Here is a 14,928-nt window from a genome sequence, read left to right as displayed (position 1 = left end):
TGGGAGGAGGGTATGAGGTGGGAGCTATAGGAACGTGGTTAGACGTGTTATGGATGGTGTGAGTGTTAGTTTGTGAGGAGAGATTGAGGGAGGGAGATGGTGTGGGGGTCGGGGGTTGGGGGGGGGGTGGTTGGTTGGTTTGGTGCAAGGGGATATGGAAGTGTGTGTGTTAGGAATTCCCCTGCCCTGCGCGTGTGTGTGTGTGTGTGTGTGTGTTGTGTGTGTGTGTGTGTGTGTGTGTGTGTGTGTGTGTGTGTGTGTGTGTGTGTGTGTGTGTGTGTGTGTGTGTGTGTGTGTGTGTGTGTGTGTGTGTGTACCTTCGGTAGGTCAGATGCAGCGACCTGAGACTGGGTACATGTTCCAGCTGTTGACAAAATGATGGCAATTGAATGATACAAACAGCAGAATTTACTTCAGAACCATACATACATGGAAATTCTGCTTATATTTGACATGTACGCTTACCTTCGTATTGAAGGGACAGTATATTGAAAAACAGTATTGCATCTTGTATACCGGTATATATAGTGCATTGTGTGCTTTTTGTGCGTGTCATGCAAGTGCTGCTTTATGCATGGCAGTGTATGATTACACACAGTCACACAAGCCTACTCACTCTCACTAATACAGTCAGTCATTACGTTGGAGCTACCTCTGATTTTGTTTTGTTTTTGTATTCACAAATACCTTTCCGTTCACAAATACACAGCATAGAACCTTAAAAATGCATGAGGACATTTAAATCCAGGGTAGCTACTTGATGCTGGAGCGTCACAGGGGCAAGAACAGTATCAGTAAAGCATTTCCATTTGTTTCTCTCATCCTCTTGTTATTCTGCTCAATTCTCCTCAAGGGCAAGTGTGTGTGTGTACGTATACGCCACAGAACACGCTCCCATTCATCTCTGCCAAAGGTATTGGCCGTGTTCGAGAGCATCAAAAGAGTGAACATGGGTAAATTATGACTGACTGATCTACAAATAATATTGAGTAGTTATTTATGACGCAAGGTGATTTGTAGATCAGTCGATCATGACTTCATTTGAAGACTGCAATGTCGAACGCGCCCATTGTCTATGTTCTCAAAGCTTCCGGTCTGCTACGAGTGTTGCCTTGTGACGCCTTCTATGAGCACACTTTTCACCATTTGTGCTATCATCTAGGAATTGATGAAGGAAACGTATACACTATACAGCATACAGAATATTTTCTGTAACCCGGAAGTAGTTTGGTTGTGGAGTAGTGTGTGGGGGGCTGTGGTTGTTTAGCCACTAAAGCAAGCTGTCAATCAAACCAAGCCAGAGCTCTGGTTGGTTAGTTTCTTTGTTTCTTGGAGAAGGGGCGGGGGAAGAATTATGATAGCTGCAAATAAATGTAGCTGCAAATGATATGTATCCCAAACACTATTAGACCACCTGTACTCAAGAGTATCTATTAAAGTATGTCTATGTTTAAGTTTTATCACCATTTTCAAAGGGCTACAAATGCCAAAATGTGATTGGAAATGCATAGTTCGGCCGGTTACTCTACTGGCTACGTCTTATAGCCACAATCCCTGCGAGTAATCTGGACAACATCTTAAAACAATTACATGAATTGTTCATTTTTTCCCTCATATGTAGACCACAGTTTTTAGTACATGTAGTGTTTCAAAGCTGCTTGTTCTTAATCTCTCCACATATTTCACTCCTTTAATTTCCGACTGCGATGTGGAATTATTTGAAAATAATGTCTTGAGGACGCGGATGGACCGTTTTCTGTTGTGTTTTTTGACATGTCCGAGTCCTCCGGTTTGATGTTGTATACTGCGCATCCTGTAAATACTATGTATCAATACAATAACCACAGCTGTACACAGGGCTACATACACAGTTTATTAGGTACACCCATCTAGTACCCCTCTTTGCCTCCAGAATTATTTGGGGTATGCTACAATTTGTCGGAAACGTTCCACAGCGATGTTGGTCCATGCTGACGCGATGGCATCACGCAGTTGCTGCAGATTTGTGAGAGCAGCCCGTTCCAAAGATGCTCTATTGGGTTGAGGTCTGGGGGCTGTGCAGGCCAACTCGCTGTCATGTTCCTAGCGATCTTTTTCCACTCTTCAATTGTCCAGTGTTGGTGACCACGTGCACACTGGAGCCGCTTCTTCTTGTTCTTAGCTGATAGGAGTGGAACCCAGTGTGGTCGACTGCTGCAATAGCTCATCTGTGACAAGGATTGACGAGTTGTGCTTTCCGCGATGCCGTTCTGCACACCACTGTTGTACTGCACTGTTATTTGTCTGCTTGTGGCCCGCCTGTTAGCTTGCACGATTCTTGCCATTCTCTTTCAACCTCTCTTTCGACTGAGTTGTTTTTGCCAACGGGACTGCTGATGACTGGATGTTTTATGTTTGTCACACCATTCTCTGTAAAAGCCTAGACACTGTCGTGCATGAAAAGCCCAGGAGGGTGGCAATTTCTGAGATACTGGATCCTGCGTGCCTGGCTCCAACGATCAGGGTAGCCAACAGCAGGGTAGCCTAGTGGTTAGTGTGTTGGACTAGTAACCAAAAGGTTGCAAGTTCAAACCCCCTGAACAGGCAGTTATCCCGGTTCCTAGGCCGTCATTGAAAACAAGATTATGTTCTTAACTGTCTTGCCTAGTTAAATGAAGTTAAACAATACCACGCTCAAAGTCACTGAGGTCACTCATTTTAACATTCAATGGAACAGTAACTGAATGCCTCGATGCCTGTCTGCCAGCTTTATATAGCAAGCCACGGCCATGTGACCACTGTCTGTGGGAGCTAGGTGGTGTACCTAATAAATTAGCCGGTGAGTGTAGATATTACTACTACTATCTCTTAGTAAGGAAATTCTTGGATTATATATGCAAACAACATGATATTGATGACCGTGTTTTACGACTTATTTTCACTTTCTCTCTCTGAAACACTATGCTTTCTCAACTTTCTATATATACTGAACAAAAATATAAACGCATGCAACATGCAACAATTTCAAAGATTTTACTGAGTTACGTATAAGGAAATCATAACAATTTAAATCAATAAATTAGGCCCTAAAATATGCTTTTCAACTGACTGGGCATTGGTGCAGCCATGGGTGGGCCTGGGAGGGCATAGGTCCGCCCACCTGGAAGACAAGCCCACACACTAGGGAGCCAGGCCCAGCCACAAAATGGCTTTATTACAGACAGAAATACTCCTCATCATGCTGTTTAATCAGGTTCTTGATATGCCACACCGGTCAGGTGGATGGATTATCTTGGCAAGGGAGAAATGCTCACTAACGGGGACGTAAACACATTTTGCACAGAATTTGAGAGAAATAAGTTTTTCTGCATATGGAATATTTCTGGGATGATTTATTTTACTCATAAAACATCGGACCAACACTTTAACACGTTGTTTTATATTTTTGTTAAGTATATAAAGATGGATCTATATATGTTTAGGTGGGGACGAGTGAGTGATTGGCAATGCCTAGTGGCCTAAACTCCAAATCAAATTAATGAACCTATTGACTAAGGTTGTGTCGTTGATGGACGTTTGACATCTTTGGTTAATCATTTGGGAGAATGAGGATGTTCTACAAGCTGAATATACAGTGCTGCTCTCTAATATAAGCCATATGGAGGGAGAGAAAAACAAACAAAGCTAGTTTTAAAAAATGTCCCTCGTATTGATGGGGCTGGAGATACACAGTTTATATATTTAGAATGTGTATTTCTATGGCTCAGATATTCTATTAGACATGTATAGAGTAGAACCGACTTCTATGCTTTCAATCATCTCATTCCCTTGTCCATACAAGAGCCTTGTGTGATAAGGACACCGAAGTGGGTGCAACATGTTGGCTGCGCTTAAATCCAATCCATTATTATTAACTATTTAGTCTACTCTACAGAGTACTTAAAGGCCGTCATGGATACGATAGTCTTTAGGGGGAACCTGTTGACCACAATGAATGTCCTATCATCTGTTCGAAAGAAATGTCCCTCATATTGATGGGGATACTTTCTAAATGTAACCCTAATCCGTCCTTACACAGCTCTCTGGTCTTGGCCATTGTGGAGAGGTTGGAGTCTGTTTGATTGAGTGTGTGGACAGGTGTCTTTTATACAGGTAACGAGTTCAAAACAGGTGCAGTTAATACAGGTAACGAGTGGAGAACAGGAGGGCTTCTTAAAGAAAAATTAACATGTCTGTGAGAGCCGGAATTCTTACTGGTTGGTAGGTGATCAAATACTTATGTCATGCAATAAAATGCAAATTAATGACTTAAAAATCATACAATGTGATTTTCTGGATTTTTGTTTTAGATTCCGTCTCTCACAGTTGAAGTGTACCTATGATAACAATTACAGACCTCTGCATGCTTTGTAAGTAGGAACACTTTCAAAATCGTCAGTGTATCAAATACTTGTTCTCCCCACTGTAGCTCTTTGTGTATTGATTTTCATTATGTACAGTGCCTTCGGAAAGACCCCTTGCCTTTTTCAACATTTTGTTAGGTTACAACCTTACTCTAAATTAAAGAATGAAAACAATTTTTTCGTGTCAAATCGCCTATTGGCAACCCATCCCTTATGAGATTAATTGACACATAAACAAACATTTACAATAATTCACTAACGTAAATAAATTCTTCTTCCGGTGTTCTCTGCATTACGCATCGCATAAAGAATGAAAAAATGTAAGGTAAAAATTAATACATAATAGTAGATATGGTTGTCCAAACAATACTTATATCCCTCGAGCAGTAAAATAACATACATACACGCACGCACGCACATACATACATACATACATACATACATACATACATACATACATACATACGCACACACGCACACACGCACACACACACACACACATACATACATACATACATACATACATACATACATACATACATACATACATACATACATACATGCATACACGCACACACACATACACACATACATACATACATACATACATACATACATACATACATACATACATACATACATACATACATACATAAAGTTGAAGTCAGAAGTTTACATACACCTTAGCCAAATACATTTAAACTCAGTTTTTCACAATTCCTGACATTTAATCCTGGACAAATTCCCTGTCTTAGGTCAGTCAGGATCACCACTTTATTTTAAGAATGTGAAATGTCAGAATAATAGTAGAGAGAATGATTTATTTCAGCTTTTATTTATTTCATCACATTCCCAGTGCGTCAGAAGTTTACATACACTCAATTAGTATTTGGTAGCATTGGCTTTAAATTGTTTAACTTGGGTCAAACGTTTTGGGTAGTCTTCCACAAGGTTCCAAATTGGGTGAATTTTGGCCCATTCCTCCTGACAGAGCTGGTGTAACTGAGTCAAGTTTGTAGGCCTCCTTGCTCACACACGTGTTTTAAGTTCTGCCCACAAATGTTCTATATGATTGAGGTCAGGGCTTTCTGATGGCCCCTCCAATGGCTTGCCTTTTTTGTCCTTAGGCCATTTTGCCACAACTTTGCAGATGCAAACCGTAGTCTGGCTTTTTTATGGCGGTTTTGGAGCAGTGGCTTCTTCCTTGCTGAGCAGCCTTTCAGGTTATGTCGATATTGGACTCTTTTTACTGTGGATATAGATACTTTTGTACCCGTTTCCTCCAGCATCTTCACAAGGTCCTTTGCTGTTGTTCTGGGATTGATTTGCACTTTTCACACCAAAGTACGTTCATCTATAGGAGACAAAACGCGTCTCCTTCCTGAGCGGTATGCCGGCTGCGTGGTCCCATGGGGTTTGTACTTGCGTACTATTGTTTGTACAGATGAACGTGGTACCTTCAGGTGTTTGGAAATTGCTCCCAAGGACAAACCAGACTTGTGGAGGTCGGCAATTTATTTATTTTCTAAGGTCTGATTTCTTTTGATTTTCCGATGATGTCAAGGAAATAAGCACTGGGTTTAAAGATAGGCCTTGAAATCCATCCACAGGTACACCTCCAATTGACTCAAATTATGTCAATTAGCCTATCAGAAGCTTATAAAGCCATGACATAATTTTCGGGAATCTTCCATTCTGTTTAAAGGCACAGTCAACTTAGTGTATGTACACTTCTGACCCACTGGAATTGTGATACAGTGAGTAAGTGAAATAATCTGTCTGTAAACAATTGTTGGGAAAATTACTCGTGTCATGTACAAAGTAGATGTCCTAACCAACTTTTAATGACTCCAACCTAAGTGTATGTAAACTTCCGACTTTAACTGTACATACACACATACTGTATATACATGCAACCACACACACACACACACACACACACACACGCACACACACACACACACACACACACACACACACACACACACACACACACACACACACACACACACACACACACACACACACATAATGTGTACAGATCAATGAATATAGAAAAAAGTAAACAGAATGCATTGGAACCCATTCTTGCACAAAAAGGAGATTCATGTGGGAAACAAGCCTATACACAATCTATATACACACGTACCATTTACCACATAGAAGATTCATGTGGGAGACAAGCCTATACACAATCTATATACACATGTACCATTTACCACATAGAAGATTCATGTGGGAGACAAGCCTGTACACAATCTATATACACATGTACCATTTACCACATAGAAGATTCATGTGGGAGACAAGCCTATACACAATCTATATACACACGTACCATTTACCACATAGAATTGATTAAATCGTTTTTCCCCTCATCATTTTACACACAATACCCCATAATGACAAAGCAAAAACAGGTTTTTAGAAATGTTAACAAATTTCTTAAAAATAAATCACTGAAATATAACATTTACATAAGTATTCAGACCATTTACTCAGTACTTTGTTGGAGCACCTTTTGCAGCGATTACAGTCTTGTGTCTTCTTTTGTATGACGCTACAAACTTGGCACACGTATTTGGGGAGTTTCTCGCATTCTTCTCTGCAGATCCTCTCAAGCTCTGTCAGGTTGGACAGGGAGCGTTGTTTTCAGGTTTCTCCAGAGATGTTCGATTGGCTTCAACTCTGGGCTCTGGCTGGGCCTCTCAAGGACATTCAGAGACTAGTCCCGAAGCCACTCCTGCTTTGTCTTGGCTGTGTGCTTAGGTTCGTTGTCCTGTTGGAAGGTGAACCTTTGACCCAGTCTGAGGTTCTGAATGCTCTGTAGCAGGTTTTCATCAAGGATCTCTCTGTAATTTGCTCCATTCATCTTTGCCTCGATCCTGACTTGTCTCCTTTGCCGCTGAAAAACATCCCCAGAGCATGATGCTGCCACCCCATGCTTCACCGTAGGGATGTTGCCAGATTTCCTCCAGACGTCACGCTTGGCATTCAGGCCAAAGAGTTCAATCTTGGTTTCATCAGACCAGAGAATCTTGTTTCTCATGGTCTGAGAGTCTTTAGGTGCCTTTTGCCAAACTCCCAAGCGGGCTGTCATTTGCATTTTACTGAGGAGTGGCCTCTGTCTGGACACTCTACCATAAAGGCCTGATTGGTGGAGTGCTGCAGAGATGCTTGTCCTTCTGGAAGGTTCTCCCATCTCCAGGGAAGAACTCTGGAGCTCTATCAGAGTGACCATCGGGTTCTTGGTCACCTCCCTGACCAATGCCCTTCTCCCCCGATTGCTCAGTTTGGCCGGGTGGCCAGCTCTAAGAAGAATCTTTGTGGTTCCAAACTTCTTCCATTTAAGAATGTTGGAGGCCACCGTGTTCTTAGGGACCTTCAATGCTGCAGACATTTTTTGGTACCCTTCCCCAGATCTGTGCCTCAACACAATCCTGTCTCAGAGCTCTACCAACAACTCTTCGACCTCACAGCTTGGTTTTTGCTCTTACATACATTGTAAACTGTGGGACTTTATATAGACGGTTATGTGCCTTTCCAAATCATGTCCAATCAATTGAATTTACCACAGGTGGACTCCAAACAAGTTGTAGAAACATCTCAAGTATGATCAATGGGAACAGGATGCACCTGAGCTCAATTTCGTTCCTCATAGCAAAGGATCTGAATATTTATGTGAATAAGGTATGTATGTTTGTTATTTTTAATGCATTTGCACACATTTCTAAAAACCTGTTTTCACTTTGTCATTATGGTGTGTTGTGTGTAGATTGCTGAGGATTTAATTTAATTTAATTGATTTTAGAATAAGGCTGTAATGTAACCAAATGTAGACAAATTCAAGGGGTCTGAATACTTTCCACAAGGCACTGTATGTATAAGACTTGGTTATCATGTAAGTGCCACAGGGCAGGATGTTGTCACAAATCTCCCTTTAGAGAAGTACAGGGTAAGGAGAGGTCTCTCTCTCTCTCAGGTCTGGTTTTGTACAGTTATAGCTGCTCAATATTCAGTCAAATGTAGTGGATTTTCCAAAACGCTTTATAAAGAAAAGGCCTAATGTGGCTTCATGACCTACAGTCAGTTGATTTCAACTCCAGACATTTCAAAAGCTGTTCAATAGCAGTAATTATGAGTTGAAGAACAAAAGCAAAATCAGAATTTTATTTTAATCCATTTTATGTCATTAGTCTTGGTTAAGCATTTTTTCTTTTCATTCATCGGTTTAGAACGTCTACATTTTTGTGACATTTTGATCGAACTTCAAACTGGAACGTAGGAACCATTAATGAAATGAAATGAAACTAGAACTTGGATTATTTAGAGTTTTTACAGTTGTCTGTCTCTTTTCCTTACTTGTTTATTTATCTATATCAAACGGGGCGAATACCTAGAATACAGGGTGTGGTGCACTAGCATCAGCTAGCATAATGGTCTCATTTTTTTGTTTTAGAGTGTGTTCTTTTATAAAGGTTGTACAAAGCAATTACGAATCCAGTTTGAGAAATGAATTGAAATGTAACTCACAAAAAAATAATATACATTTTTTTGATCGAGTGAGATTTGCCTTTCAATACATTTTCATAATGTGAAAGGGATCGATATACTGTACAGTACCGTTGACATTCACGTGTAGGTTTTTTTTCTTCAAACATTAAAAGGAGTGTCCACAATGGATGTACACAACAATGATCTACCTCTTTTAGCTACAGATTATGCTTTAGCATTAAAGGAGTTTCCTCTGTTTTTACTTTTGTAATATGTGTTGGTATTTATTGCTGTCTAATGAATCAATGATTACCTCAAAGATGTCTCACCATGCAGACTGGGGGACTATACAGCTAATGAAGTCATTGGTAGTTTTTTTTGTACAATATTTTTTTACTAAAAACATTGCCTTTTTTTAAAGTAACGAACAAACACCCACCAGAGGTTGTGTTTTAATTGTGCCTGCATTCTGACCAATGGGGGTCCAGGCTGTGTTCTGGTCGACCGGGGTTGTGTTTCATTCTAATACGTGGTTTCCTCCCTTTTTCTCTTAGTTCACTCGCGTTTCGCCCATCTGACACAACTGGGTAGTTGTATGTAAGGAATACCTCCACCTGGTTTCCGCCATATTCAGCTTACAGTGAACAAGGACAGAAGGGAGGGAGCAACTTCCTGGAATGAAACGCTACGAGAGACTTAATTGTGACCTCTGTATAGAGGGGTCATGAGTCGTATGGTTTCGGGTCGGAGAGTTGATGCGTCTGCTCCTCTTGGTACAGTTGGCATGGTCTTTGCCCTTACTAGATGTTTCTCACTCTATCCCCTATCCATCTCTCTTTCCTTCTTTCCCTCTATCAGCTACTAAGTTTTCTCCACTCTCATATCCCCCAACCCACCTTTTTAGAATAAACTCTTCTGTATAGATCTTATTTTCAGGAAAGGGCAGAAGTTCTGACAGGACAAAGATCAGTATCCATTTAATGCTGCTTTTATCAAGAACATCACAGATCGATCAGTGTATTGTTATTCTTACTAACATTGGCACGGTTGGGTATCGCCCAGCAGATATATGCTAACCAGGACATGTGAGGCCACAGTGTCTGTCGTGTTATGTAGTTTATTAAAGCCAAGTAGTTTAGGTTGGTATAAAGCTATAGGAAGCTGGTTCTAGAAAAGCAAATTCCTATTTGAACAATGTAGACTTGAGGAGCTTGATGTCCATTTATTGACTTTGATTAAACCACTTTAATCTATCAATGAGGCAGCAAGTATTGTGTAATACTAATCACCAGCTACTCCACTTTCCAACATGAAGGCACTTTTCTTCTTTTTTTTGACCAGACACTCTAAGTCTTTGAGCGTACTCCCTCTGGTGAACTGGTTGTGCACCATTTGGTTGACATTGCTCAGTAAGTACCACTTAAAATTGCTACTAATATCTGTGAATACAGTTTTTGAATAGTTTTTGACAATGCTTCCTACCATCTTTCCAACTAACTGTCTCGATTTTGACAGTTTGTATTCAAACAGAACTTTAAAAAATAAAAATGTGTCCAGCAAAAGCAGTCAGATTGATAATCAGTTCTCGTGCTAGCTATTGGAGGCTAGCTATTGGAGGTATGTAGACCTCACTAGACTTATATCAAAATCGATATAAACTCATGCAAATAAGAGTACCAAAGTGACCTGCATGCACAAATAATTCCTTTTTCACAATGAAAATGGGGGAATTAGCTCCCATGTACTCATCACGCTACACTTTGGAGTACAGGGCAGGGAGTGAAAGGAGTTCAGATTAGCTAGCTTTGTGTTACCTATGTATTGGCTATAGATATTGACAGCCAGCAGACACTGTGGTCCCTCGGAGCCTGAGTTGAGTGCCTATATGAACCTTGTAATGCCTGGAGAGTGTTTCGCAAAGCAAAATTAGAAAGTTAGCAAACTAGCTTTTTTCCAAGTATCGTAAAACAACTCAAATTTGTTCTTGATTCTCGAGACAGCTAATTTCAAAGATTGGTCAATAGTACTTCCTTACCTATTATTCTTGCAGCTAACTGTGATTCTACTTTACCAATCTTTGTGGGCAAGAATCTAGTTGAAGAAGAATTGTTCAACTAAAATGTTAGATTGTTAAATGAAAAATTCCTGTTTTTAACACACTGCACCACTTCACATAGAAAGCCAGAAACAACAGAAGCACTTAAGGTATTGTTTGTAACACAATGCATACATTTGGATGAATATGCTCTACATTAATGCCTGTCCATTTCAGCATTATATGGCTGCAATTATCAAAGTAGTTCATCTAATTTCTTGCAATGTATATTTTTGTTTTTATTTCATTTAAGATATTTTTTCTTTCTATTAAAACAGACATTATAAATTGGTGTTTATGTATGTTATTTTTGTCAGATGTTTTGCAAATCAAATAATAAACAACTGTGTAATGTTGTGTGTCTGTTCGATGTTTACTGTATGCATGACATATATTTGATGGATTTAATATAAATTAAACACCCATGTTTAATTGTTTCAACACACAGTGCTACTTGAGTAAAAAGTCTGGTCAGTACAACTAAAATACAATTACAGTAGAAACACAGAGATGACTATCAACTTAATGGGTGGTAACGAAACATGATTTATCAAACACAAAAAAGCTATATAAAATAGTATGAAATAACATCTCATGTGGTGAAATAGTATACAGGCAGTGTACCAAACTATTGTGGTGGCAACTTTATCCAGTGTTTTAGTGAAATCACACCAATGTGGGGAACTCCTATTTAATAGTCTTCATACACATTTCAGTTGAGAACCATACTGTAAAGTATTATTGGAATAGATGAAATGTGTGTTTGATTTAGCAAAGATTAATGGGGAAGACTGCAGGGTGGCAGAATTACTGTACAGACTACTTATCTGAATACTTAAAAAAGACATCTGACATTTTTTAAATTGCTACATCCATTTTTGGACTTCTAAATTAGATATTGATTATTGAAGAATATTACTTGTAAATTCCTCATATGCTTAATTCAACTCTTGTGCCCAATCAAAACACAAAATATAAGCTTACTCCAATCTTTGAAAACAAAGTAATTGCAAACCAACACTGTATAGCCTCAAAACATGGTTCAAAACATGGTTCATCCACAGCTCTGTCAATGAATTTGAGAGTGGTTACATTTATCCAGGCCCATCCCTCAGCTTTTTACCAAACAATAGGTGGGGTGAGACTTTGTTATTGTTTCAACTGCAGATTGGCCCTTTAAAGCTTTGGTGAGAGTTAATGTCACTTGCAAACATTTCTGTGTTCAAAACTACCTCCATTGCTATGGTGTTTTCACTGAATCTATCACCGTCTGCACTCTATATCATTTCATCTATTGTCCAGCAGAGGGCAGTCCTACTGTTAACTGTTAAACTTTTGAATAAATCCATTGATCCTATGACCCTTCTTTTTCAGCTTTGAGTTCAACAGAGGAATAGGTGTGTATACTGTGTTAATAGTGTGCCCACTTAGCTATAATTTTGTGGTTAAACTAAATCACACTGGATGGCTCCCCTTTAAAAGCATTATACAAATTCCAGGGCTGTTCTGATTCTAAGGTGCTTCCATTCAGTCTACATAAGGCCCCTTGTGGGTTTTCAGTTCGGCCTTGCACACTGCTGTGTGATTTCAGCGAGTACGTTCCAAGTACGTTGAGAAGAGATTTCAGGTCACTGGCCCTCCCTTCATACACACAACATCCACCTTTCTCTAGGAATGGAGAGAGCGGTTGCATGTACAGCAGGAGAAAAAATGCATGCAGTCAGCGTTGTGTCGGTTAATTGTCAGTGTTTTAATCAAGGGGTGGCACTTGTTTGTGCACTGAGAAGGCAGAGTATGTGCGGTTTGGTGGAGGGTGAACCGTTATACCTCTATAAGGGTTGGATGAGGCGACCATCTTCTAGGCGAGGCATTATCTTAAAACGGTATTTTCCTAGTGAAGCATTCATACCCACTGTGCTTTTGTACAGTGTGTTTCTGAGCATAGGCCTACAGACAGTATGAGCTATATAGACCTACAGACAGTATAAGCTATCGAGGCCTACAAACAGTATGAGCTATCTAGGCCTACACCTATAGGCTGTCGTGGAAATTTCCTGTATTTACCAAATCATGAGAGCAAACCACACACAAGTCAGAGTTATCATAAAATCCATCTTTAATTATATGAGCTCCATCACAATCCTGTGACTCTCAGATCAATTCAGTGTCTATAAATGAATTCTCTGAGAGTCCCTTACACATTGCAACTGAGATCCTTTATTGCAAAGACACACATAGCCAGACAGCATTGGCCATAATTTACCGTTCAGCTTTGTCTCCTAAACTATGTTATTTTCTCAAACTCAGAACCATAAAACAAATCCTCATATCAACAGGCATATATCACATCCACCCTATCTTGACATGATCACAGAGACACATTGACTGGCACACAGACATTGTGGAGCCAAGAGATACACGCTTGACCTCTCCCCTCTCTGCGGCCCAAGTAACTTAGTCCTGACAGAGAACAGATGACTGTTGAGAAGTAACTTACAAACATATGATGAATATAAAACATCTTACCTATGTTACCAACTAATTCTGATTATTCCCCAACAAGGCCTACAGACAGTATGAGCTATCTAGGCCTCCACCTATAGGCCTACAGACAGTATGAGCTATCTAGGCCTACACCTATTGGCCTACAGACAGTATGAGCTATCTAGGCCTACAGACAGTATGAGCTATCTAGGCCTACACCTATAGACCTACAGACAGTATGAGCTATCTAGGCCTACAGACAGTATGAGCTATCTAGGCCTACACCTATAGACCTACAGACAGTATGAGCTATCTAGGCCTACACCTATTGGCCTACAGACAGTATGAGCTATCTAGGCCTACACCTATAGGCCTACAGACAGTATGAGCTATCTAGGCCTACAGACAGTATGAGCTATCTAGGCCTACACCTATTGGCCTACAGACAGTATGAGCTATCTAGGCCTACACCTATTGGCCTACAGACAGTATGAGCTATCTAGGCCTACACCTATAGACCTACAGACAGTATGAGCTATCTAGGCCTACACCTATAGGCCTACAGACAGTATGAGCTATCTAGGCCTACACCTATTGGCCAACAGACAGTATGAGCTATCTAGGCCTACACCTATAGGCCTTCAGACAGTATAAGCTATCTAGGCCTACACCTATAGGCCTACAGACAGTATGAGCTATCTAGGCCTACAGACAGTATGAGCTATCTAGGCCTACACCTATTGGACTACAGACAGTATGAGCTATCTAGGCCTACAGACAGTATGAACTATCTAGGCCTACAGACAGTATGAGCTATCTAGGCCTACACCTATAGACCTACAGACAGTATGAGCTATCTAGGCCTACACAGCCTACAAACAGTATGAGCTATCTAGGCCTACAGATAGTATGAAATATCTGTAGGCCAAATCATGAGGCCTACAGACAAGTATGAGTTATCTAAAATCCATCATTATATAGGCCTACAGACAGTATGTGCTATCTAGGCCTCCACCTATAGGCCTACAGACAGTATGCCAGACTATCTAGGCCTACACCTATTGGCCTACAGACAGTATGTTATTTTCTCAAGGCCTACAGAACCATAAAACAAATCCTATATCAACACATATATCACAGACCTATCAGACATGATACAGAGACTATCTAGGCCTACAGACATTGTATGAGCTATCTAGGCCTAACACCAGAGAACAGATGATAGACATATGATGAATATAAAACATCTTACCTACAAGGCCTACAGACAGTATGAGCTCCATCTACAGACAGTATGAGCTATACACCTACAGACATATGGCCTACAGACAGTATGAGCTATCTAGGCCTACACCCTACACCTAGGCCTACAGACAGTATGAGCTATCTAGGCCTACACCTATAGGCCTACAGACAGTATGAGCTATCTAGGCCTACACCTATTGGCCAACAGACAGTATGAGCTATCTAGGC

At 40.3% G+C, this 14,928-nt stretch overlaps 1 protein-coding gene across 3 annotated transcripts in view; it reads left to right on the top strand.

The window, feature by feature from the left end:
- The window catches only part of LOC135541423 (vitamin D3 receptor B-like), a 118,989-nt gene extending 107,662 nt beyond the window's left edge, over positions 1–11,327 (top strand). The window contains exon 11 of one of the 3 annotated variants that reach the window (XM_064967660.1): positions 854–11,327. In XM_064967660.1, coding sequence (XP_064823732.1) covers positions 854–964 — 111 coding nt within the window. In that variant the 3' untranslated portion in view covers positions 965–11,327. The remainder of the gene's footprint in view (positions 1–853) is intronic. The other 2 variants (XM_064967663.1, XM_064967661.1) reach the window with 2 other exon arrangements.
- Positions 11,328–14,928: the final 3,601 nt, after the last annotated feature.

This window comes from Oncorhynchus masou, chromosome 6, assembly GCF_036934945.1.
Source record: "Oncorhynchus masou masou isolate Uvic2021 chromosome 6, UVic_Omas_1.1, whole genome shotgun sequence".
NCBI classification, from domain to species: Eukaryota; Metazoa; Chordata; class Actinopteri; order Salmoniformes; family Salmonidae; genus Oncorhynchus; species Oncorhynchus masou.
The sequence above is the reverse complement of the archived record's forward strand: the minus strand, read 5'-3'. Positions and strand labels throughout refer to the sequence as shown.